Source organism: Oncorhynchus mykiss, chromosome 3, assembly GCF_057628025.1.
Source record: "Oncorhynchus mykiss isolate SJ-2025 chromosome 3, ASM5762802v1, whole genome shotgun sequence".
NCBI lineage: Eukaryota > Metazoa > Chordata > Actinopteri > Salmoniformes > Salmonidae > Oncorhynchus > Oncorhynchus mykiss.
Genome location: NC_143024.1, coordinates 56747452 through 56775301, shown reverse-complemented (window position 1 = coordinate 56775301; position 27850 = coordinate 56747452). Strand labels below are relative to the sequence as shown.

At 42.9% G+C, this 27850-nt stretch overlaps 1 protein-coding gene and 1 non-coding gene across 3 annotated transcripts in view; both read right to left on the bottom strand.

Annotated features, from left to right (window-relative positions):
* Positions 1–426, bottom strand: part of LOC110520011 (3-hydroxyisobutyryl-CoA hydrolase) — a 50762-nt gene extending 50336 nt beyond the window's left edge. Inside the window, exon 1 of one of the 2 annotated variants that reach the window (XM_021596969.3) lies at positions 250–426. In XM_021596969.3, the coding sequence (XP_021452644.3) occupies positions 250–281 (32 nt within the window). In that variant the 5' untranslated portion in view covers positions 282–426. The remainder of the gene's footprint in view (positions 1–249) is intronic. The other variant, XM_021596968.3, reaches the window with a different exon arrangement.
* Positions 427–7055: 6629 nt separating this feature from the next.
* LOC110505238 (uncharacterized) lies at positions 7056–12316 on the bottom strand. Its single transcript, XR_002470717.3, has 5 exons — positions 12260–12316; positions 11996–12067; positions 9110–9194; positions 8433–8573; positions 7056–7551 (listed from the first exon to the last, which is right to left on the bottom strand). It is a non-coding gene; the product is annotated as an uncharacterized LOC110505238 (transcript).
* Positions 12317–27850: the final 15534 nt, after the last annotated feature.

Genomic DNA, 27850 nt, shown 5'->3' with positions numbered 1-27850 from the left:
CCCACATAAAGCTAGCCAGCTAACGTTAAACTCTCAAAAAATATTTTTGGAAGCTATAGAATGCATTTATTTTCTATTACATACCTTAATGCTTACAAAATTATTATGTACGCCTAACATTAATTATTATTTTTTAAACATTTGCACTCACTGTATATAGACTTTTTTTTTCTTCTTTTTTTCTAGCTACATGCACGGCGTCCTCGTCGACTAAACATACATTTAAATCGTTTGCAGACGTATGCCTACCTGTGCGTAGAATTCAAAATAGTTATTGACATTGTGTAGTTTTTCCTTCTCTAATTAGCTTGAAAAGCACAGCCTGCTTCAAGAAATGGTTCAAGTTTACGAACAGTTCTTCCTGGGTAGCAGACAACAGACTATTCCTGATTGGTTACCTTCGTAACAGTCATTGGGGGCGTATGCACCATCAAATTAACGTTCGATGCATTTAAAAGTGGGAATTCACTACACTGCCATCTACTGGGACAATATATACATACACTCACCAATTTGGATTTTAGGTCACCACAAATCACTGTTGAGGCAAGCTTGACTTTATGAGGAAACTAGGCAGGGTTCAAATTATAGACCGGCTTGGATAAACAAATACCCATAAACAAATTAGCATTCCCCCAGGCCCACAATAACTGAAATATCAAAAACATAATTGGACATCTATTTTAATAATTTCAGCATACAACAAGAAATTAGATGTTCTCCTCTGGGAATCATTTAATTATTCTACATAAAACAAACCAGATACAATATTTTAATCAGACAATATTCACTATTCGCTGACATTACTATGATAGAAAACAAATCATATGAGCAAGGAGGGACATGGTTTTGTAGAGCACATACAATACCTTCGGAAAGTACTCAGACCCCTTGACTTTTTCCACATTTGTTACGTTTTGTTATTCAAAAATGGATTTTAAAAATCCTCAGCAATCTCCATCGATCATCCTTGAGAAGTTTCTACAACTTGATTGGAGTCCACCTGTGGTCAATTCAATTGATTGGACATGATTTGAAAAGGCACACACCTGTTTATATAAGGTCCCAGAGTTGACAGTGCATGTCAGAGCAAAAACCAAGCCATGAGGTCAAAGGGATTGTCCGTAGAGCTCTCTGCAGTATTGAAGGTCCACCACAACACAGTGGCCACCATCATTCTTAAATGGAAGAAATTTGGAACCACCAAGACTCTTCCTAGAGCTGGTCACCCCGCCAAACTGAGCAATCTGGGGAAAGGACCTTGGTCAGGGAGGTGACCAAGAGCCCGATGGTCACTCTGACAGTGCTCTAGAGTTCCTCTGTGGAGATGGTTGTCCTTCTGGAAGGTTCTCCCATCTCTGCAACATTCTACCAATTAGGCTTTTATGGTTGAGTTGCCAGATGGAAGCCACTCCTCATTAAAAGGCATATTTGGAGTTTGGAGTTTGCCAATGGTCTGATGAAACCAAGATTGAACTTTTTGGCCTGAATGGCAAGCGTCACATGTGGAAGAAACCTGGCACCATTCCTACGGTGAAGCATGATACATGGTGGCAGCATCATGCTGTGAGGATGATTTTCAGCAGAAGGGACTGGGAGACTAGTCTTTTATGAGAACCTGCTCAGGACCTTAGACCGGGGCGAAGGTTCACCTTCCAACAGGACAACGACCCTAAGCACACAGCCAAGACAACGCAGGGGTGGTTTCGGGACAATTCAATTTTAGAATAAAGCTGTAACAAAATAGAGTCAAGAGGTCTGAATACTTTCAGAAGACATTGTACGAAACAAACACTATTTTAAATTCACTCTTTTTGCATGCGTTTTCCTCAAGTTGGAGCTAAGCTTGGGCCAAAAATACTTTTAAAAATAAATTTAAAAATCCGCTATCACTTTGTAAACAAAAGTACTCAACGTGATACATGTTAAACTACATAAATCAGGTCTTAACAGATCTTTTAAAACATGGTATTTTCAAATTGAAGTTTCAAAATGAGGCATAGCATTTAGAAGTAGTGTAGTTCCTGGGATGTAGTTCCAGGAAGTGTTGTCTGCTTGGCTTCCCAGAGGAATCCTTCTAATTTACTGGGCCATCAAAGTATTCATACCCTTTGACCGATCCGATATTTTCTTGTGATATAGCCTGAATTCAAAATGGATTCAATCTTTTTTCTCACCCATCTAAACACAATCTATAATGACACAGTGATAACATGTTTTAAAAGATCCTAGAAAAATGAAATACAGAAATATCTCCTTTACATAAGTATTCATACCCTTTTGCTATGACACTCCAAATTGAGCTCCGGTGCATCCAATTTCCTTTTCATTCTTGAGATGTCGCTACAACTTGATTGGAATCCACCTACGGCTAATTAAATTGTTTGGACAAGATTTAGAAAGAAACACACCTGTCTGGGAAAGGGTATGAAACAATTTCTAGGGTGTTGAAAGTTTCCAAGAGCACGGTGCTCTCCATCATTGGGAAATGGAAAAAAATATTGAACTACCCAGACTGTGCCTAGAGCTGTCCGTCCGACCGACCAAACTGAGTAACGGGGCAAGAAGGACCTTGGTCAAAGATGTGACCAAGAAACCAATGACCACTCTGACGCCCTACACAGTTCCTTGGCTGAGATGGGAGAACCTGCCAGAAGGACAACAGTCTCTACAGCACTTCACTAATCTGGGCTTTATGGGAGAGCGGCCAGACAGAAGCCACTCCTGAGAAAAAGGCACATGACAGCACATGGAGTTTGCAACAAGGCATGTGAAAGACAGATAAAGCAAAAAATGATGTGGTCTGATGTGACAGAAATATAACTCTTTGGCTTAAATGCAAAGCGCCATGTCTGGAGAAAACCAGTCACAGCTCATCATTCGTCTAACACCATTCCTAAATCAAATGTTCAAATCAAATTTGATATTTCGCAGACTTTATTGCAGGTCTAGTGATATAGTTGTGTTCATATCTCCAACAGTGCAGTAGTATCTAAAAGTAAAAATATATAAATATTAGGAGTGGCATTGACTAAAATACAGTACAGTATATACATATCAAATTAGTAAAGCGGTATGTAAACATTATTAAAGTAACCAGTAATTCCATGTATATGGGGCAGCAGCTTTTAAGGTGCAGGGTAAATCGGGTGCCTTGAGATAGATGTTTTTCAGTCTTTCGGTCCAAGCTTTAATGCACCTGTACTGATGTAATGATTCCGTAACTACAGACGCTGGGAGAAGGGAAACTAAACAAGAACAGCGTCTGGACAAGAGCTACAAAACAACATCAATGCAGACACAGAAATTAAACTGAGGAAGTGACAGATATAGGGGAGGCAATCAATGACGTGATGGAGTCCAAGTCCGATAAAGCGCTGGTGCGTGCAACGATGGTGACAGGTGTGTGTAATGATGAGCAGTCTGGCGACCTCGAGCGCCAGGAGGAGGAGCCGGAGCAGACGTGGCAACTGACATAAGTACAGGTGAATGGTGGTGGCAGCATCATGCTATGGGGGATGTTTTTCAGCGGCAGGGACGGGTAGACTGGTAAGGAAAGAGGGAACAATGAGTCTGACAATTTTTTGGGCCTTCCTCTGACACCGCCTCGTATATAGGTCTTGGAGGGCAGAAAGCCTGGCTCCAGTGATGTCATGGGCTGTACGCACTACCCTTTGTAGCCCCTTACGGTCGGGTGCTGAACAGTTGCCACACCAGGTGGTGCAGCTGTAGAACTTTTGTTGGATCTGGGGACCCATGCCAAATCTTTACAGTCTCCTGAGGGGCAAAGGCATGTCACATGGGGAGGTGAATTGTGTGTGGGATTGATGTACTTATGACAGGCAGGACAGGTCAGGGGCTACTGGTTGGTAGGTTTGACTCACATTATTCTCCCACTCAAACATCAGCGGTAGCAAGAAAGAAATAGTCTAAGTGAAACCATAGTTATTTTATTCTGCATTTGAAATTATGATCTAATTACAAACCAAGTACATCAATACCAGTGGAGGCTCAGAGGAGGAAGGGGAGGACCATACTCAGTGAATTTCATAAAATGTTTAAATGTAAAACTTTTTTTTTTAATAAGTTATCATTTTTAGATAAAACGATACTACATATAATCACGTCATCAAATAACTGATTAAAACACTATTTTGCAAAGAAGGTCTACAGCAGCCTCAACAGCACTCTGTAGGGTAGCAACATGGTGTAGCCGGAGGACAGCTAGCTTCCGTTCTCCTCTGGGTACATTGACTTCAATACAAAACCTAGGAAGCTCATGATTCTCACCCCCTTCCATAGACTTACAAAGTAATTGTGACAACTTCCGGAGGACGTCCTCCAGCCTATCAGAGCTCTTGCAGCATGAACTAACATTGTCCACCCAATCAAACGATCAGAGAATTAATCAAGTACTGATAGCATAAGCTACAGATAGCTAGCACTGCATTGTATAAAATGTGGTGAACAGTTGACTCAAAGAGAAAGACAATAGTTGAACAGTTTTGAACAAATTAATTTCTTCCAAAATGAAGGAGAAGCGAGAGAGTTATTTTTGTTCAATTTCAGTTTCACGTACTTTGCCAAAATGGGGGTAAAGATTCCTGAATTTGTCCAAAAGAAACTCTTGGACTAATGATTACACCCAACAGTACCAGTCAAAAGTTTGGACACACCTACTATTCAAGGGTTTTTCTTTATTTGTATTATTTTCTACATTGTTGAATAATAGTGAAGACATCAAAACTATGAAATAACACATATGGAATCATGTAGTAACCAAACAAGTGTAAAAAAAATCAGAAAATATTTGATATTCTTCAAAGTAGCCACCCTTTGCCTTGTTGACAGCTTTGCACACTCTTGGCATTCTCTCAACCAGCTTCATGAGGAATGCTTTTCCAACCTGGAATGCATTTCAATTAACAGGTGTGCCTGGTTAAAAGTTAATTTCCTTCTTAATGCGTTTGAGCTAATCAGTTGTGTTGTGACATGGTAGGGGTATTATCCAGAAGATAGCCCTATTTGGTAAAAGACCAAGTTCATATTATTTCAAGAACAGCTCAACTAAGCAAAGAGAAACGACAGTCCATCATTACTTTAAGACATGAAGGTCAGTCAATCCGTAACATTTCTTGAACTTTGAACGTTTCTTCAAGTGCATTCTCAAAAACCATCAAGCGCTATGATGAAACTGGCTCTCATGAGGACTACCACAGGAAAGGAAGACCCAGAGTTACCTCTGATGCAGAGGATAAGTTCAATAAAGTTACCAGCCACAGAAATTACAGCCCAAATCAATGCTTCAGGGAGACATCTCAACATCAATTGTTCAGAGGAGACTGCGTGAATCAGGGCTTCCTGATCGAATTGCTGCAAAGAAACCACTACTAAAGGCCACCAATAAGAAGAGACTTGCTTGGGCCAAGAAACACGAGCAATGGACATTAGACCAGTGGAAATCTGTCCTTTGATCTGATGAGTCCAAATTTAAGATTTTTGGTTCCAACTGCAATGTCTTTGTGGGACGCAGAGTAGGTCAACGGATGATCTATGCATGTGTGGTTCCCACCGTGAAGCATGGAGAAGGAGGTGTGATGGTGCATGGTTGGTGACACTGTGATATATTTAGAATTGAAGACACACTTAACTAGCATGGCTACCACAGCATTCTGCAGCGATACACCATCCCATCTGTATTTCAACAGGACATTGACCCAACACACCTCCAGGCTGTGTAAGGGCTATTTGACCAAGAAGGAGAGTGATGGAGTGCTGCATCAGACCTGGCCTCCACAATCACCTGACCTCATCCAATTGAGATGGTTTGGGATGAGTTGGATCGCAGAGTGAAGGAAAAGTACCCAACAATCGCTCAGCATATGTGGGAACTCCTTCAAGACTATTGGAAAAGCATTCCAGGTGAAGCAGGCTGAGAGAATGCCAAGAGTGTTCAACGCTGGCATCAGGGCAAAATATTTTTAAAATATATTTAGATTTGTTTAACACTTTTTTGGTTACTACATGACTCCATATGTGTTATTTCATAATTTTGAGGTCTTCACTATTATTCTACAATGTAGATTTTTTTTGTGGTACTGTATATCAGCTAGATGCAGGCAAGTGTGCAAGGCATATTGAATTTCACGGTCTGTCACCTCAAATTTGTCTCTCAACCTTAGTGCACCTACGATGTAAACTTTCATTCAAAGGTTAGGTTGTAGCATTCTCGTGAAGGGTATAGGTGCTCCCTCTCCAGCCTCTAGGTCACCAGGCTGCTCGTTATGGCGCACACCTGTCACCATCGTTACGCGCATTAGCGCAACATGACACTCTGTGGTTGGCGTCCTTCGGCTGGAGCCGAAAGCGCTGTAGAGGGGGTACTGTCGGGTATGCTCTCTCTCCGGCGCTCTAGGTTGCCATGCTCCTGTGCCTTAGCAGAGGTAACCGGTCCGCTCCTGATCCCCGGGATCGTCATCTTGTTTGACGTCCTGCGGCTGGGGCCACGCGTCGGGGAGGGGTCACCGTCACGTGTGCTCCTTCTCCGGCCTCTAGGTCACCAGGCGGCTCGTTAAGGCGCACACATGTCACCATCGTTACTACGCGCATTAGCTCAATATGACACTCACCTGGACTCCATCACCTCCTTGATTACCTGCCCTATATATGTCACTCCCCTTGGTTCCTTCCCCAGGCGTCATTGTTTCTGTTTCAGTTTCATGTCTGTGCGTTGTTCGTGTTTGTTTTGGATTATGTTGCGTTTTTTTTTCATTAAACCACTCACTTGTTTCCCGCACTTCGTTACAATAGGGAACATTTGAGTTTCATGTCGTAGCCTAAACCTATCGCTGTCACATTGAACTGGGTGACTGGAATATGAATGAGTCATTCAATATACTGTAATCGAAACACGGCCATGCTCATGAAAAAAAACAGTCCTCCCTCATCTTAAACGGCACTGACTGCCACTGATCAATATATTTTCAGAAACTAAGGTTAATATTAATAGGAAACATGGACATTTTTCTATTTCAGCACTATTTACAGACTGATGATTTATGTATGTATCGATTTAATGTCATAATACAGGAGCCAAAATGACACTATTTCTCAGCTAAAAGGTTGTTTCAACGAGTTCAGTCCCACCAAAAACGTAAGGCAAAAAGAATGTTAAATAGCATGCATGGTAAAGTAATCCCAGGGTTGAGGTCATTTCAGGACTCCTGTTTCAGCACCTTTCATTAGCATCCCACTGTCCTTTATGTAAAGATTTCAGAAATTACACTGAGCACACATCTGCTGACTCCTGACCTCACAGCTTGACCTTCACAGCCAGAGGGCTGGAGGGGTAAAGGTAAAGGTTGGAGAAGGCGGCACAGCGTCCACACTGAATACGTTCCTGTAGGAGGTGTAGCTGATGGCACAGTTCTTATTGAACATCCTCGAGATGCTCTCCTGAGGACAAAATAGATTTTTGGGTAATCTATAAAGCTTCTGGTTATTTATTGCAGTATGTCTCTCTTCTAGAATTTCTCCCCACAGCGTTCTGGTCTTCAAGAAACAAAACACAGAAACCATTTGCTTCAATACAGATGTACAAGACAGACAGAGGGCAATTATTCTGAACAATGTGACAACTTCATACTAAAGTAAGCATTTCACAGTAAAGTCTACATTTGTTGTATTTGATTTAAAGCTCGGGTGGAGCAAAGCACTGAGCACAGTATGACAGGACGCGTGGTGGTTAGTCTCCATTGGGCAGCTGCTTGTCAATCAACAGCTGTATTCCTCACTCAATCACCTTGGCATCTGGATATCTCCCAAAGAACAGGAGAGGTGGTGGGTTTACTCCTGACATGTCTAAAGTGTTTTATTTATCAAATGTTATGGTTTATTTACATAGACGAGTTAGTTGACAACGTCACGAAAGCCATGTGCATGCTTCAATGGGGCAGAAGTCGGTGTGTTGTTGTGATTCTTGATGACAAGAAGCTGCCATTTGGGGAATCGTAGGTGAGTCTTTTCAGCTATTTTCATCTTGTTCTTGAAGCCATGTCTTGTTTTGAGGTGGATGGACTGATGTCACATCTATGCTAATATGGCAAAAATTCGTTAGCTATCTAACCAACAACTGTAACGATGTAGTTGAGAGATAAGTGCTCATTGTACACATTTATTAATGTTTTCAATAAACAATGGACACAAAATTTAGTATACATGTTGTTCACAAATCTAAACCAACCCTGTCTCTTTTGCCCCATAGTTAAGCAAGCGTTAGTTTTGTTGCTAAACAACCAACCCGTCTATAGGAAGTTTAGTTGCAGTCACATAGGTAGTTACAAGGCAGTTACATAGGCTGTTACAAGGCAGTCACATAGGTAGTTACAAGGCAGTTACATAGGTTGTTACAAGGCAGTTACATAGGCAGTTACCTGGCAGCCATGAGGCCAAGCAGGTGTTGAGGATCTGGGAGTTACCGCTCTGGACACAGCGACGTTGCTCACAGGACTCAAAGTCCTCACCCCCAGCCCCCTGTCCTTCATCTGGAGGGCCATCAGGAAGTCACAGGCTCTCTGTACCTCCCCACACACCACAGTGAGCCGCAAGAGAGAGAGTCAGAAAGGGGGGAGGGGATTATATATACACTAGATGATTGATAGGCGGCGCTGTGGTGAAGCCACTGTGCCTCCATCTTGGCACTCCCCCACCATTGTAGAGAATTCATTTATTAATGTCTACATTTGTTTTTGCCACATGTATTCTATTACAGACACCTTAATGCATACGTTTAAATTAGATTATGTGAACTAAACTTTAAAAAATGAAAGTATATTTAAAAACATTTAAAAAAAATTGATTACAAATGTTATTGTCACAATACTATGGGGGTCTGCTCCTACTGTGGAGTGCCAATATTGCCAACCGGTGGCTTCAAAGCCTCTCAATGGCCAATAGATAGCATCTACAATCCAGGGTTTACATTATATACATCATTGAGGGAGAGGGACATAGAGGGAGAGGGACATAGAGGTAGAGGGAGAGAGATATGTATTTGTAACGGTTTGAAAAAGATTCCACCGATATTTCCTCCAGCAATAAGGATCCTTACCCATTGTGGTAGCTATGACCCATGCAGGCCAAGGCCTCCAAGCCGAACCAAACCCCACAGGTGAAGCACACTCCCCAGGACCTGGCTACACACACGACATCAAGAATGAACACATTACTGAAAAGTTCATATGACACAGAGGCATAAACAACAACATCCCACTGGGCACATACACTGGTTGAATCAAAGTTGTTCCCACGTAATTTCAATGAAGTTACGTTGAACCAAAATGGAAAAGACATTGAATTGACGTTTGTGCCCAGTGGTACGGCATTCAAATCAGGGTCACGAAATTGGCATTCAAGTCACAGCCAGAGTACCGACAGTCTTTAATAGCCTCCTTTACTTATATCCTTTCTTCTGTGACTACTGATCTGGACTTGTTAGATGGAAGAAACATGGAGGAGACCTATCCATATTCTCTCACCCATCAGCTGTCATGAGTAGGGCTAAAGTTATACCTCGTTACCCTCTGACCCATAATAGCCTATAACTAGATGCCCGATATTTTCTCTGGTCAGGAAAACTCCTGGAACTAATCATGATGTAAAGGAGACAAGGAGAGAGTACTGACTAACACGCAGCCATGACATACCGGAGACTGGAAGCTTTGTTGGATGATGGAATCGAACATGAACAGTGATAGCATTATTATCAGCATCTTGAGATATCGCCTTGAAAGTAGTTTAAAGTTGGCAAGATAGTAGAAGGAAGACGTATGAAAAATTGGGAACACACACACGAAGGGCTGTGATTCTAAACCCCTCGTCACTACGGGGGGATATCCAGTCCAAAGTCAGCATCGCTACCACAAGATCAGACTCTGACACATGGTATATCAACTTGTGTTAAAAACTGTGATTGGTTGTATAGTAGATAGAAGTAGTTGGTAATGCCACTGACCACACTGACAGCGTCGCACAAGGGTTCTAAGGAGACGTGACGATTTATGAAGGGACAGTGTTACTGCAGAAGCATCACTGACTTCAAGATCCAGCAACAGTCCCGTGTGCTGAAGGGGAACCCTCCCTGATAAACAAGCATGCACAGACACAAACATTCATGTGCACATCTTTATTAGCACATCTTTATTTTATTGAACCTTTATTTAACTGGGCAAGTAGGTTAAGATCAAATTCTTATTTACAATGACGGCCTACACCGGCCAAACAAGGACCACGCTGGGCCAGTTGTGCGCCGCTCTATGGGACTCCCAATCGTGGCCAGTTGTGATACAGCCTGGATTCTTTGCGTGTCAAAAAAGATACACGTGTCAAATAACACTATTTGACGTGTCAAATTAGCTTGTCAGGACCTGAATACGACTGCACATCACATAATAATGTAACACGTTCATCATTATTTTACGTAGTTATTATCACTATCACTCGTATTTCATATGTCACAACGATTCATCGATACGTATGCTATGATGCTGGTAAAGTTGGGACAACCTACAGTGCTGGTCATAAAAATGCAAACAATGTTCTTCACCAAAAACATAGCAAAACTGCATAATCTGTTTCAGTAGCTATAGTTAGCTAGTTAACTATATAGCTAGGTGTCATCATCTAAAATAACCCAAATTTATAAGACAGTTCTTATTTGATTAATGGTGGTCGGACCCATCTATGTGAATCTAGCCACAATAAGGATTTGCCACAACAGTGGACTTTGGGGTTAGCCTTCAAAAAAAAAGTATGTAATTGACAGTGATGCAAATGAATACAAATAGTAGAATTATGCCATAATTGAATAGGTCATGCTAAACAAGGATGGAATGTTATATGTTAAAATCAACGTAAGATAATTTGTTAATTTGACTTTAGAATAGCATTGGGGTCGTACTTATTTCACTGTACAGCCTTACCTATGGATTGTGGATCAATGACATGGGGTACCAGTCTACTCAGTGACACCCAGAGAACATTAGCGTCGTAGCTCTTATTGTGAAACTGTGAATTGAACCACATTTATTGTCAACCTATGTGTATTGAACACTATTCCAGAGGAAAAACAATACTGCGTTGGTGTTTGAGTCTGATAACTCTGAGAACGACGTTGGGAAAAACATATATTGGGAATTGAGTAGACTGATATTTGTGTAAACTCTTCACAGTTGTGTTCTGTAGGTGTCGCCGAGTAGACTGATAACCCATTTCATTGCGTCACATTCCAACGTTGTTTAACATTATCTCGTCTAAATATGGCATGATTCCACCAATTGTAACCTTCTGCATCACTTTCAAAGAGGTACTTTTATTTTGAAGGCAAAGCTTCACAAATTAACCCGGTCAGGTCAAGCCTCATGAAGCTAGCTGGCTGTTTATAACGTTCGCTTTGGGCAACAGGGTTTAAGTAGCTGGCTAGTTATTTATTTTCATGAACTGAAGTTCAATTTCAATAGGCGAACAACAAGTCGCTACCTAGCTAATACTTACAAGGATTCCTAATTCATTTCCAAGAATAATGAAAATGACTGCAGTTTCTACAGGTCATTGTTTTCAGGCTGATTATATTGGTGCTAGCTAGGTACCAAGCTAACGCTAGCTAGCTACCCCAGAAGTTGCGGTCCAACACAACATTCAACAATTAAACTGTTATTTAACGTGTCAAATTAAAAGCTTATTTACGGCGTTCCATAATGCAGTGCCTTAGACACACACACACATATACTTCCTCTGATTATTGGAAGTAGTTCTGGTATTCAGTAGTCATCAGGTATCTGATTGAAGGGTAAAACTGGTCAGATCAGGAAGAATGCATAGGAAAACAACAGGTGTTGTTCTAGCCTAGTGAACAGAGAGATCAAACCAAATATTTTGAGAATGGAACAGAGGGATGGGTGCTGTCAAGGTGTTCTGAGCAAATATACTAGACTCTCACCTGTGTGATGGTTAGGAACTGGTGGGCGTGTTTAAGGCACTCTTCTAAACTGGGGCTGTCCTGATCCCCTGCCTGAAAGACCCCAATTGTAAAAAAACACAAACATTAGAAATGTGAACATCAAAACATCATCCTCTTAAATTTGACTTATTTCCAGCTATCAATCATCACATTAATGGAGAGTAATTTGAGCAGAACATATAGCATGGTGAACAAGTAAAGTGGAGTTGTTGTAGTCTTTGTAGCGTAATATGAATATATCACCTCTAGAAAGGCCTGTACTGCAAAAGCTGTGTCCCATAGCTGTGATCCACTGGTCCCCTGTAGGAACAGTCAGACAGCATGTCAGAAAATAACAGGTCAGTAATTAAACTTGCTTTTTAGTTTTTTTTTTAAATTGCTTCTTTTGGGTCCAAGTATTCGACCCATAATGCAAGAGATGAGCGACATTATGTATATCATGGCTCGCCAATACCCAACGTACCTGCATTTTCAAAGCACTTCATGCCTACCTACGTGTGTAGGTACCGACGCTTCCTTGGGCACAGGGACTATGGTGGTCTGCTTGAAACATGTAGGTATTACAGACTTGGTCAGGCAGAGGTTGAAAATGTCAGTGAAGACACCTGCCAGTTGGTCCACGCATGCTTCGAGTAGACGTCCTGGTAATCCGTCTGGCCCTGCGGCTTTGTGAATGTTGACCTATTTAAAGGTCTTGCTCACATCGGCTACCGAGAGCGTTATTACACAGTCATCCAGAACAGCTGGTACTCTCGTGGATGCTTCAGTGTTGCTTGCCTCGAAGCGAGCTTAAAAAGGCATTTAGCTCGTCTGGTAGGTAGGCTCGCGTCACTGGGCAGCTCGCATCTGGGTTTCCCTTTGTAGTCCGTAATAGTTTTCAAGCCCTGCCACATCGGACGAGCATCAGGGCCGATGTAGTAGGATTCAATCTTAGTCCTGTATTGATGCTTTGCTTGTTTGATTGTTCGTCTGGGGGCATAGCCAGATTTCTTATAAGAGTCCGGATTAGTGTCTCCCTCCTTGAAAGCGGCAGCTCTAGCCTTTAGGTCGATGCGGATGTTGCCTGTAATCCATGGCTTCTGGTTGGGATATGAACGTACGGTCACTGTGGGGATGACGTCGTCAATGTACTTATTGATGAAGCCGATGACTAAGTTGGTGTACTCCTCGATGTCATCGGATGTATCCTGGAACATATTCCAGTCTGTGCTAGCAAAACAGTCCTGTAGCGTAGCATCTGCGTCATCTGACCACTTCCGTATTGAGCGAGTCACTGGTACTTCCTGTAAGCAGGAATCAGGAGGATAGAATTATGGTCAGATTTGCCAAATGGAGGGTGGGGGAGAGCTTTGTATGCATCTCTGTGTGTGGAGTAAAGGTGGTCTAGAGATTATTTTCCTCTGGTTGCACATGTGATATGCAGGTAAAAATTTGGTAAATCTGATTTAAGTTTGCATGCATTAAATTCCCACTAGGAATGGCACGTCTGGATGAGCATTTTCTTGTTTGCTTATGGCCTTATAGAGTTGGTTGAGTGCGGTCTTAGTGCCAGCATCGGTCTGTGCTGGTAAATAGACAGTTACGAATAATATAGATGAGAACTCTCATGGTAGATAGTTTGGTCTACAGCTTATCATAAGGTACTCTACCTCAGGCATGCAATATCTCGAGACTTCTTTAATATTAGACATTGCGCACTAGCTGACAAAAATACACATACCCCACCCTTCGTCGTACCAGACGTAGCTTATTCTCTGCTCTGCTGGTGCATTCTCTGCTCTGCTGTCGTCGTTCAGCCAAGACATGGTGAAACATAAGATATTACCGTTTTTAATGTCCCGTTGGTAGGATAATCGTAACGGATGGCAGTGGGAATTTACTAATTCTCCTACAGATATTCACCTTTTATTTAACTAGGCAAGTCAGTTAAGAACAAATCCTTATTTACAATGACAGCCTAGGAACAGTGGGTTAACTGTCTTGTTCAGGGTCAGAACAACAGATTTTTACCTTGTCAGCTCGGGGATTTGATCTAGCAACTTTTCGGTTTTCTGTTCCAACGCTCTAACCACTAGGCTACCTGCCGCCCCCTCAAATGACAGGGATTTGGGCCTGTTCCCGGGAAAGCAGTGTATCCTTCTCGTCGGACTCGTTAAAGGAAAAAGCTTCTTCCAGTGCATGGTGAGTAATTGCTGTTCTGATGTCCAGAAGTTATTTTCGGTCATAAGAGACGGTAGCAGCAACATTATGTACAAACAACGCAAAAAAAACTAACAAAATAGCACAGTTGGTTAGGTAAATGTAAAACGTCAGCCATCCTCTTCGGCGCCATCTTAACATTGTACCTGTGCAGCAGCAGTACCGATGGGGGCCATGCAGTTAGTCATGGAGAGTTAGCCACTTCTAGCCAGCGCTGCAGCTGCTCCTCACACCCCTGGCTGTGGGCCCTCTCATCCTGGAGACTGTGGAGGATCTTCTGGGGCGAGGGGGTGTGTGTGAAGTCGAAGGTGGGGCAGGGTGTGGGGGGATCCGGCCGAGGGAGAGCTGCAAGTCAACCTCTTCCGTCCACTCTGCAGGGGGCTGGAAGTTCTTCAGTCCCTCCTTGGGGAAGTAGACCAGGACCTCTCCATCCTCCGTAATGGCATCTGGAACAGCAATACAGGAGTCTTGGGATTAGGTTTAGCTCTTTACAAATTCCAAAGCAATAAAGGCTTTTTAATTCATGGCTCTTGCTTTCCTCATACAAAAGTTTATTCTCTCAAATCCTGCTGAAAACTTTGTTTATTCTTTCTCTTTTCAGTGGTTCTGGGCTGCAGCCGTGGAGCAGCGCACCCTCTCCAGGAGGTTCTCCAGGCGGGACATGAGATGGGGTTGGCTGTGGCACGATGTTGGGATCTGGTCGGATTACTGGAAGATGGAGGAGCAGGGGCCAGGAGGCTGGGGGTGGTGGAGGTGGTGAGGGGACAATGTAAACAGATGTCATTTCAGCAGTTTTAGGGCATAAAAATCACAAGTCAACAGACCCAAAGCAAACCACCTGTGTCAGCGGGCAGGCCCCAGCTGGGTATCTGCAGGCTGACGACTGTCTTCCGGAACCAGGCCAGGTGCTGGGGGGAGTTCCAGGCCAGGTGAAGCACCTTGTTCCGGGTCTCTGGAAGGGCGAACTCCCCCGGGGGCCAGGAGAAGCTGGAGAGCTGCTGGGAGGACACCACTTCGGCCAGGAAGGCCAGCGCAGCGTTGTAGAGTGTGAGGACAGGCGCCGAGTGCTGGCACGCCAGCCCTGCCCTCGCTCGGTCCTGCCGGTGGCGGTAGAGGCGGGCGCTGATCTCGCGGCACAGGCCTGGCCTCCACGAAGGAGAGGAGAGGGTGCCGTGGCACGCGCAAAGAGCCAGCGCATCGCCCCTCTCACCTGGGGGTAAGCAAACACCAAAAAACAGCACATTAGAATACTTCCAATTCAATACAACGCTACTCATTGAATACTCTCAGAAGCCATTTCAAGTGTTTTCTTTTGATTCAAGAGGGTTCTCCGCACCTGCTCCGAGCACTGTATGTCCACTGGTGGTCTCTGTGATGTGGAAGAACATGTGTGCTGATAACAGAGCGTCTTCAACCAACATCTTGAGCATCAGGTCTATCCAGAAGAGAAGAAAAGACAGGCAGAGTGTAGAGAGTTACAGATTTGGTCATTAGACTTAATTCACAATATGCCATTGTGTCAGCGATCCCTGTAAGAGAATGCTGGTGATGTCCAGCCATGTGTGTGTGGTTGGGGTACCCCTAACCTTCCTCCAGTTTCTGTGTATCGTGCGAGCCGGGCACCAATATTGTAAGGGGCAGCGGGCAGTCCCAGATATTTGCCTACTGGAGCTGTTTGAGCTGGAGCAGAGCGGAGAGCAGGGCCACATCCTGGTCCTCGCTCCCTGGGCTGGGGGCCGGCAGCAGCAGCATCAGCAGGTCCCTCATGCCCTGGAGCTCCTGGGTCTTCTCCATATTGGACAGGCCATCTTCACTCAGTGGGCCACAAGACACCTGAGAGGTATAGCACACACAGACAGTCAATACAACTACACTGCTGTCTGAAGTCAAGTGTCTTGAGATGGGATTTCATGGGATTGGTGTATGCATCAGGATAATATTCCGTCATACTGTAGAAAGTTGTTATTCAACTAGTCACTAGTCATTTGGGGAAATGTTTTGGCAACGCCGTTTTTGCTCCCACCTTAATGCTGACGTGTACTTTGAGTCTGGTCTCCTGCATCCCTGAGTCCGTTAGTGATGCAGAGTGTCTTTAGTGTCCCCTCCTGCTCCTTCTCTGTGACTATGAACTTTCACCTCCGCCAAACTTTCTCTCCAGCCAGTCTGTCAAGATCCTGCAATAAGAGCATAGAGAACACAATTCAACACTTTTTTTTCAATACCTCAAGATAGGGTGGTGATATTGTTATTATGTTTTCAGGGCTGAAGTACAACAGAGTTTATTCAAATTAAAGTACAATTTACTACATTTAAATGTAATATTATGCAAATTAGGCAGTACAGAATATATATTTAGAGTAATTTAAGCCAGTGTGGTCATATTATAAACAAATCTACATGCATTATGCAAAACAGAGTTTGTAACAATTTATGAAAATAGAATTTGAAAAATATATATATGTGAATGAGATACTTCATATGCCAATTAGTCTGTACGGAATGTAAAAAATAAACAGCATTTTAAACCCATTTCTTTAAATTAATGTGGTCATATTGTTAACATATACGGATGAGTAAGGTAGATGGGCCCAAAATAAAAAAGCAAACATTGAATATCCCTTTTTGCATGGGGTAGTTACAGTAGTAAATTACTCTTTGGATGGTGTATCAATACACCCAGTCACTTCAAAGATACAGGCATTCTTCCTAACTCAGTTGACGGAGAGGAAGGAAACCGCTCAGGGATTTCACCATGAGGCCAATGGGAACTTTAAAACAGAGTTTAATGGCTATGATAGGATGGATCAACAACATTGTAGTTACTCCACAATACTAACCTAATTGACAGAATGAAAAGAAGGAAGCCTGTACAGAATGCAATAAGGCACTAAAGTGAAACTGCAAAAAATGGAAAAAAGAAATGAACTTGAATTTGTAAGGGGTAGATCAGATTTAATATTGCTGATAGATTGTAGCTTACATCAATGCAAATGCATTTTTCCAATCCCATATTATTAAGGGTTTTTCTTTATTTTGACTATTTTCTACATTGTAGAATAATGGTGAATAAATCAAAACTATGAAAAAACAAATATGGAATCATGTAGTAACCAAAAAGTGTTACACAGATCAAAATATAATTAATATTTGAGATTCTTCAAAGTAGCCATGCTTTGCCTTGATGTCAACTTTGCACACTCTAGGCTCGTTCTCAACCAGCTACATGAGGTAGTCACCTGGAATGCATTTCAATTAACAGGTGTTCCTTTTCAAAAGTTAATTTGTGGAATTTATTTGCTTCTTAATGCGTTTGAACCAATCAGTTGTGTTGTGACAACATAGGGGTGGTACACAGAAGATTGCTCTATTTGTTAAAGGACCAAGTCCATATTATGGTAAGAACAGCTCAAATAAGCAAAGAGAAAGGACAGTTCATCATTACTTTAAGACATGAAGGTCAGTCAATCCGGAGCACTTCAATTACTTTGAAAGTTTCTTCAAGTGCAATCGCAAAAACCATCAATCAATATGATGAAACTGGTTCTCACGAGGACCGCCACAGGAAAGGAAGACCCAGAGTTACCGCTGCTGCAGAAGATTAGTTCATTAGAGTTAACTGCACCTCAGATTGCAGTCCAAATAAATGCTTCAGAGTTCAAGTAACACACACATCTCAACATCAACTGTTCAGAGGAGACTGTATGAATCAGGCCTTCATGTTCTAATTGCTGCAAAGAGACCACTATTAAATGACACCAATAATAAGAAGAGACTTGCTTGGGCCAAGAAACACGAGCACTGGACATTAGACCAGTGGAAATCTGTCCTTTTGTCTGATGATCTCTGCATGTGTGGTTCCCACCGTGAAGCATGGAGGAGGTGGTTTGATGGTGTGGGGGTGCTTTGCTGCGGACACGGTCAGTGATTTATTTTGAATTCAAGGCACACATAACCAGTATTGCTACCACAGCATTCTGCAGCGATACGCCATCCCATCTTGTTTGCAACTATCATTTGTTTGTCAACAGCACAATGACCCAAAACACACCTCCAGGCTGTGTAATGGTGCGACAGGTAGCCTAGTGGTTAGAGCATTGGACTAGTAACCAAAAGGTTGCAAGATCAAATTCCTGAGCTGACAAGCTAAATATCTGTTCTGCCCCTGAACAAGGCAGTTAACCCACTGTTCCTAGGCCGTCGTTGAAAATAAGAATTTGTTCTTAACTGACTTGCCTAGTTAAAAAAATAAAAGGGCTATTTAACCAAGAAGGAGAGTGATGGAGTGCTGCATCAGATGACTTGGCCTCCACAATCACCCGATCTCAACCCAACTGAGATGGCTACGAAAGCAGTGAAGGAAAAGTAGCCAACAAGTGCTCAGCATATGTGGGAACTCAATGTCATCAAGGCAAAGGGTGGCTACTTGGAAAAATATATTTTGATTTGTTTAACACTTTTTTGGTTACTACATGATTCCATGTGTTATTTCATAGTTATGTCTTTACTATCATTCTACAATGTAGAAAATAGCAAAAATAAAGAAGACACTTGAATGGTTAGGTGTGTCCAAACTTTTGACTGGTACCATATACAGTGGGGAGAACAAGTATTTGATAAGCTGCAAAATCGGCAGTGTTTCTTACTTACTAAGCATGTAGAGGTCTATAATTTTTATCATAGGCACACTTCAACTGTGAGAGACGGAATCTAAAACAAAATTCCAGAAAATCACATTGTATGATTTTTAAGTAATTAATTTGCATTTTATTGCATGACATAAGTATTTGATACATCAGAAAAGCCGAACTTAATATTTGGTACAGAAACCTTTGTTTGCAATTACAGAGATCATACGTTTCCTGTAGTTCTTGACCAGGTTTGCACACACTGCAGCAGGGATTTTGGCCCACTCCTCCATACAGACCTTCTCCAGATCCTTCAGGTTTCGGGGCTGTCGCTGGGCAATACGGACTTTCAGCTCCCTCCAAAGATTTTCTATTGGGTTCAGGTCTGGAGACTGGCTAGGCCACTCCAGGACCTTGAGATGCTTCTTACGGAGCCACTCCTTAGTTGCCCTGGCTGTGTGTTTCGGGTCATTGTCATGCTGGAAGACCCAGCCACGACCCATCTTCAATGCTCTTACTGAGGGAAGGAGGTTGCTGACCAAGATCTCGCGATACATGGCCCCATCCATCCTCCCCTCAATACAGTGCAGTCGTCCTGTCCCCTTTTCAGAAAAGCATCACCAAAGAATGATGTTTCCACCTCCATGCTTCACGGTTGGGATGGTATTCTTGGGGTTGTACTCATCCTTCTTCTTACTTCAAACACGGCGAGTGGAGTTTAGACCAAAAAGCACAATTTTTGTCTCATCAGACCACATGACCTTCTCCCATTCCTCCTCTGGATCATCCAGATGGTCATTGGCAATGTTCAGACGGGCCTGGACATGCGCTGGCTTGAGCAGGGGGACCTTGCATGTGCTGCAGGATTTTTATTCCATGACGGCGTAGTGTGTTGCTAATGGTTTTCTTTGAGACTGTGGTCCCAGCTCTCTTCAGGTCATTGACCAGGTTCTGCTGTGTAGTTCTGGGCTGATCCCTCACCTTCCTCATGATCATTGATGCTCCACGAGTTGAGATCTTGCATGGAGCCCCAGACCGAGGGTGATTGACTGTCATCTTGAACTTCTTGCCTTCTCACCAAGCTGCTTGCCTATTGTCCTGTAGCCCATCCCAGCCTTGTGCAGGTCTACAATTTTATCCCTGATGTCCTTACACAACTCTTTGGTCTTGGCCATTGTGGAGAGGTTGGAATCTGTTTGATTGAGTGTGTGGACAGGTGTCTTTTATACAGATAACAAGTTCAAACAGGTGCAGTTAATACAGGTAATGAGTGAAGAACAGGAGGGCTTCTTAAATAAAAACGAACAGGTCTGTGAGAGCTGGAATTCTTACTGGTTGGTAGGTGATCAAATACTTATGTCATGCAATAAAATGCAAATTAATTACTTAAAAATCATACAATGTGATTTTCTGGATTTTTGTTTTAGATTCCGTCTCTCACAGTTGAAGTGTACCTATGATAAAAAATTAAAATTACAGACCTTTACATGCTTTGTAACCTGCAAAATCAGCAGTGTATCAAATACTTGTTCTCCCCACTGTATGTAAATATATATATATATATATATATATATATATATAAAAACACTGAACAAAAATATAAATCCAACATGCAACAATTGCAAAGATTTTACTGGGTTACAGTTCATAAGGAAATCAGTCAATTGAAATAAATTCATTAGGCCCTGATCTACAGATTCCAAATGACTGGGAAGGACATACTTTTTTTTAAAGTTAGGGTTGTGGGTCAGAAAACCAGTCAGTATCTGGTGTGATCACCATTTGCCTCATGCAGCGCAACACATCTCCTTCGCATTGAGTTGATCAGACTGTTCATTGTGGCTTGTGGAATGCTGTTCCACTCCTCTTCAAAGGCTGTGCGAAGTTGCTGGGTATTGACTGAAACTGGAACCCAATGTCGTACACGTCGATCCAGAGCATCACAGACTAGCTCAATGGATGACATGTCTGGTGAGTATGCAGGCCATGGAAGAACTAGGACATTTAAAAAATATATATATATATATTTTAATTTGACCCCTTTTTCTCCCCAATTTCGTGGAATCCAATTGTTAGTAGCTACTATCTTGTCTCATCGCTACAACTCCCGTACGGGCTCGGGAGATACGAAGGTTGAAAGTCATGTGTCCTCCGATACACAACCCAACCAAGCCGCACTGCTTCTTAACACAGCGCGCATCCAACCCGGAAGCCAGCCGCACCAATGTGTCGGAGGAAACACTGTGCACCTGGCAACCTTGGTTATAGCGTGCACTGCGCCCGGCCCGCCACAGGAGTTGCTGGTGCGCGATGAGACAAGGATATCCCTACCGGCCAAACCCTCCCTAACCCGGACAACGCTAGGCCAATTGTGCGCCGCCTCACGGACCTCCCGGTCGCGGCCGGTTACGACAGAGCCTGGGCGCGAACCCAGAGTCTCTGGTGGCACAGCTGGCGCTGCAGTACAGCGCCCTTGACCACTGCGTCACCCAGGAGGCCCAGAACTGAAACATTTTCAGCTTCCAGGAAATGTGTAAAGATCCTTGAGACATGGGGCAATGCATTATCATGCTGAAACATGAGGTGATGGCGGCAGATGAATGGCATGACAATGGGCCTCGGGAACTCGTCACGGTATCTCTGTGCATTCAAATTGACATTAATACAATACAACTGTTTGTTGTCCGTAGCTTATGCCTGCCCATACCATAATCCCACCATGGGGCACTCTGTTCACAACATTGACATTAGCAAACCGCTCATCCACACGACGCCATACACACTGTCTGCCATCTGCCCGGTACAGTTGAAACAAGTATTCCTCTGTGAAGAACATACTTCTCCAGTGTGCCAATGGCCATCGAAGGTGAGCATTTGCCCACTGAAGTTGGTTACATCACCAAACTGAAGTAGGGTCAAGACGTAGATGTGTTTCCCTGAGGCGGTTTCTGACAATTTGTGCAGAAATGTTCAGCTGTGCAAACCCCCAGTTTCATCAGCTGTCTGGGTGGTTGGTCTCAGAGGATCCTGCAGGTGAAGAAGCCGGATGTGGAGGTCCTGGGCTGTGGTAGATAATTAACATTAAATTATCTGGCAACAGCTCTAGTGGACATTCCTGCAGTCAGCATGCCACTTGCGTGCTTCCTCAAAACTTAGGGACATCTGTGACATTATGGCCTTTTAATGTCCCTGCCACAAGGTGCACCCATGTAATGATCATGCTGTTTAATCAGCTTCTTGATAGGCCACAATGGATTATCTTGGCAATGGAGAAAATCTCAAAATCACAGCAAGTCTAAATGTGTTGGCATGATAGCTCAGCTGAATCGACCACAGTTTGTTTCCAAATCTAAGCAGGGACATTGAGGTAGGCATCTGGATGGTAGACTTGTTCTCACTGAAAGGCATTAGCCTTCATATACCAGGAGTAGTCAATGTTTTGGCAGGAATTGTTGGACTGTGGCTTCACATTTTATTCAAACATACCATTTTACTATTAACAGTGAAACAAGGTCAAGTAAAATGTTTAACAACTTGCAGACTTGTTTACGTGTTGCTGTTCGCTTTGTGCGTTTTGTTGCCAACCTTACTTTGCTACCTGACAACTTTACTGTTTTTACTTTTTAATTACCGTTTATATTTTTGGCTTTTCCCTCACTCAACTTTTTCACTCCGGACGCTTTATCTGGACATGGTTCGTCGGGACCTCCAACAACCGAAGCTAAGTGGTAACATTAACATGATGCCTTCTAATTGCAGTCGCTGTACTCATAATATACAGGAGAACGAGCGCCTTATGGCGATGATAGCTGTGCTACAAGCCCAGCTTCAGACGCAATCGTTAGGTAAGGGTAATTTCAGTGTAGGAAAGGATGAAACAGCGTCTGTGCCACCAGTAAGTACTGATAGTGACGTTAGTATAAATCCCTTCGCACGGTCCCCGCAGCCGGACAACTTTCTCATGGTTTCTTGCTCATTCAGCCGACAAAACTTTCAACCGGTTTTCCCCATTATGCAGCGTTGGAGTCTGAGGCCGAGCCTTCTCTTGTCTCTACTCCTCCGGTTACAGGGTCTGAGACGCCGAAGCTTCCCACCATTAGCTCTGACAAATTGAAAACCCTAGTCATTGGCGACTCCATTACCCGCAGTATTAGACTTAAAACGAATCATCCAGCAATCATACACTGTTTACCAAGGGGCAGGGCTACCGACGTTAAGGCTAATCTGAAGATGGTGCTGGCTAAGGCTAAAGCTAAAACTGGCGAGTGTAGAGAGTATTGAGATATTGTTATCCACGTCGGCACCAACGATGTTAGGATGAAACAGTCAGAGGTCACCAAGCGCAACATAGCTTCAGCGTGTAAATCAGCTAGAAAGATGTGTCGGCATCGAGTAATTGTCACTGGCCCCCTTCCAGTTAGGGGGAGTGATAAGCTCTACAGCAGTGTCTCACAACTCAATCGCTGGTTGAAAACTGTTTTCTGCCCCTCCCAAATGATAGGATTTGTAGATAATTGGCCCTCTTTCTGGGACTCACCACAAACAGGACCAAGCCTGGCCTGCTGAGGAGTGACAGACTCCATCCTAGCTGGAGGGGTGCTCTCATCTTATCTACCAACATAGACAGGGCTCTAACTCCTCTAGCTCCACAATGAAATAGGGTGCAGGCCAGGCAGCAGGCTGTTAGCCAGCCTGCCAGCTTAGTGGAGTCTGCCACTAGCACAATCAGTGTAGTCAGCTCAGCTATCCCCATTGAGACCGTGTCTGTTCCTCGACCTGGGTTGAGCAAAACTAAACATGGCGGTGTTCGCTTTAGCAATCTCACTAGAATAAAGACCTCCTCCATTCCTGTCATTATTGAAAGAGATCGTGACACCTCACATCTCAAAATAGGGCTACTTAATGTTAGATCCCGTACTTCAAAGGCAATTATAGTCAATGAACTAATCACTGATCATAATCTTGATGTGATTGGCCTGACTGAAACATGGCTTAAGCCTAATGAATTTACTGTGTTAAATGAGGCCTCACCTCCTGGTTACACTAGTGACCAAACTCCCCGTGCATCCCGCAAAGGCGGAGGTGTTGCTAACATTTACGATAGCAAATTTCAATTTACAAAAAAATATATATATGTTTTCGTCTTTTGAGCTTCTAGTCATAAAATCTATGCAGCCTACTCAATCACTTTTTATAGCTACTGTTTACAGGCCTCCTGGGCCATATACAGCGTTCCTCATTGAGTTCCCTGAATTCCTATCGGACCTTGTAGTCATTGCAGACAATATTCACATTTTTGGTGACTTTAATATTCACATGGAAAAGTCCACAGACCCACTGCAAAAGGCTTTCGGAGCCATCATCGACTCAGTGGGTTTTGTCCAACATGTCTCTGGACCGACTCACTGTCACAGTCATACTCTGGACCTAGTTTTGTCCCATGAAATAAATGTTGTGGATCTTAATGTTTTTCCTCATAATCCTGGACTATCGGACCACCAATTTATTATGTTTGGAATTGCAACAAATAATCTGCTCAGACCCCAACCAAGGAGCATCAAAAGTCGTGCTATAAATTCACAGACAACACAAAGATTTGTTGATGCCCTTCCAGATTCCCTCTGCCTACCCAAGGACGTCAGAGGACAAAAAATCAGTTAACCACCTAACTGAGCAACTCAATTTAACCTTGCGCAATACCCTAGATACAGTTGGCCCTCCTATGTTGAACATAATAAACGTCTCTCTATCCACAGGATGTGTACCAAACTCACTAAAAGTGGCAGTAATAAAGCCTCTCTTGAAAAAGCCCAACCTTGACCCATAAAATATTTTTTTAAACTATCAGCCTATATCGAATCTTCCATTCCTCTCAAATATTTTAGAAAAGGATGTTGCGCAGCAACTCACTGCTTTCCTGAAGACAAACAATGTATACGAAATGCTTCAGTCTGGTTTTAGACCCCATCATAGCACTGAGACTGCACTTGTGAAGGTGGTAAATTACCTTTTAATGGCATCAGACCGAGGCTCTGCATCTGTCCTCGTGCTCGTAGACCTTAGTGCTGCTTTTGATACCATCGATCACCACATTATTTTTGAGAGATTGGAAACCCAAATTGGTCTACACGGACAAGTTCTGGCCTGGTTTAGATCTTATCTGTCGGAAAGATATCAGTTTGTCTCTGTGAATGGTTTGTCCTCTGACAAATCAACTGTACATTTTGGTGTTCCTCAAGGTTCTGTTTTAGGACCACTATTGTTTTCACTATATATTTTCCCTCATGTGGATGTAATTCGAAAACATAATGTTAACATTCACTGCTATGCGGATGACACACAGCTGTATAGTTCAATGAAACATGGTGAAGCCCCAAAATTGCTCTCGCTAGAAGCCTGTGTTTCAGACATAAGGAAGTGGATGGCTGCAAACTTTCTACTTTTAAACTCGGACAAAACAGAGATGCTTGGTTTAGGTTCCAAGAAACAAAGAGATATTCTGTTGAATCTGACAATTAATCTGGTTAATGGTTAATGGTTGTACAGTCGTCTCAAATAAAACTGTGAAGGACCTCGGCGTTACTCTGGACCCTGATCTCTCTTTTGACGAACATATCAAAACTGTTTCAAGGACAGCTTTTTTCCATCTACGTAACATTGCAAAAATCAGAAACTTTCTGTCCAAAAATGATGCAGAAAAATTAATCCATGCTTTTGTTACATCTAGGTTAGACTACTGCAATGCTCTACTTTCCGGCTACCCGGATAAAGCACTAAATAAACTTCAGTTAGTGCTAAATACGGCTGCTAGAATCCTGACTAGAACCAACATTTTTTATCATATTACTCCAGTGCTAGCCTCCCTACACTGGCTTCCTGTCAAAGCAAGGGCTGATTTCAAGGTTTTACTGCTAACCTACAAAGCATTACATGGGCTTGCTCCTACCTATCTCTCTGATTTGGTGCTGCCGTACATATCTACACGTACGCATCTACACGTACGCTATGGTCACAAGATGCAGGCCTCCTAATTGTCCCTAGAATTTCTAAGCAAATAGCTGGAGGCAGGGTTCTCCTATAGAGCTCCATTTATATGGAATGGTCTGCCTACCCATGTGAGAGACGCAAACTCGGTCTCAACCTTTAAGTCTTTACTGAAGACTCATCTCTTCAGTGGGTCATATGATTGAGTGTAGTCTGGCCCAGAATTGTGAAGGTGAATGGAAAGGCTCTGGAGCAACGAACTGCCCTTGCTGTCTCTGCCTGGCTGGTTCCCCTCTTTCCACTGGGATTCTCTGCCTCTAACCCTATTACAGGGGCTGTCACTGGCTTACTGGGGCCCTTTCATGCAGTCCCTAGGAGGGGTGCGTCACTTGAGTCACTAATGTGATCTTCCTGTCTGGGCTGGCCGTGCTGCTGCTCCAGTTTCAACTGTTCTGCCTGCGGCTATGGAATCCTGACCTGTTCACCGGACATGCTACCTGTCCCAGACCTGTTATTTGACCATGCTGGTCATTTATGAACATTTGAACATCTTGGCCATGTTCTGTTATAATCTCCACCCGGCACAGCCAGAAGAGGACTGGCCACCCCTCACAGCCTGGTTCCTCTCTAGGTTTCTTCCTAGGTTTTGGCCTTTCTAGGGAGTTTTTCCTAGCCAACGTGCTTCAACTCCTGCATTGCTTGCTGTTTGGGGTTTTAGGCTGGGTTTCTGTACATCACTTTGAGATATCAGCTGATGTACGAAGGGCTATATAAATACATTTGATTAATCAAATTTGAAATTCTACATAATTTCAACCACTCAATGTGGAATTTAATGTAATTTCAATGTGTACATAGTTCTGATGATTATGTTGAAATTAGTGATGTAACAACATCCTGTTAGTCAGGTTAAGTCGATGTATTTAAGTTGAAGTTTTACCCTGTTGACAACGCTGGTTGAAATGCGATAAAGTAGGCTACTGGCTGACATTTTTCAAATCTAATGTATTTTCCAGGTTGATTCCGCGTCACAATACGTTAACAGAATACATTGAAACGATGTTGATTCAACCAGTGTGTGTCCAGTGGGATACGAAAATGTTTCAATGATTGAAAGATTTTCCTTTTAACAGTTGTCCATCTGTACTCCCAGATACTGCAGAAGGAAAGCTACATTCTGAATGAGCTCCTCAGATTCACCGGCAGACACCTGGTGCCTCTGACCAAGACAGGTGACCGACCAAGAAGAACCACCTGTAATGGAAGGACTACGAAATTAATTGACTTTTGCATTGAATGGATTTTGAAACTTGCACAGACGACTCCTTGACCATTAATTAACTGTCCATTTCAAAAAGTGATAGTCACGGACCATGTCAGCCCTTTTGTGATTGTTGATGGCCTATTACCTATGGAACTAGACAGACTACTCTATTTTCACAATCAAACTGCACTACTGACTATGGACACTACTTATAACACGACATTGATGATAATAAAAAAAATCTAAAACTGGTTTTCGCATACATTTTTATTAAAATGCACTCTAGGAAGAATCGAATACTGGAGCCTGAACAACTAAAAAGCTCTGCTGATATTGCTTTCCATATCAGACACTCACGTAAACGTGACACCCGTTCAATCTCCTCACTTAATGCAAGCAGGAGACCAGAAAATAGCTAGCCAAACCCTAATCTTAGCAAAAGTATGTCTAAAAGATGTGAATACTGGCCTTGTCAGATGGAGAAAAAAATGGTGTGAGGAGACATCTGAGCCGACATTTAAAAATTCTTCGCTAAAATATACTTAAAAATAAACGCAAATGTAAAGTGTTGGTCTCATGTTTCATGAGCTGAAATAAAAAGAACCGAGAATTTTTCCATATTCACAAAAAGCTTATTTCGCTCAAATGTTACACCAGCTGTGCTAGGAGGAATGAGCCAAAAGTCACCCAATTTATTGTGGGAAGCTTGTGGAAGGCTACCCAAAACGTTTGACCCAAGTTAGACAATTTAAAGGCAATGTT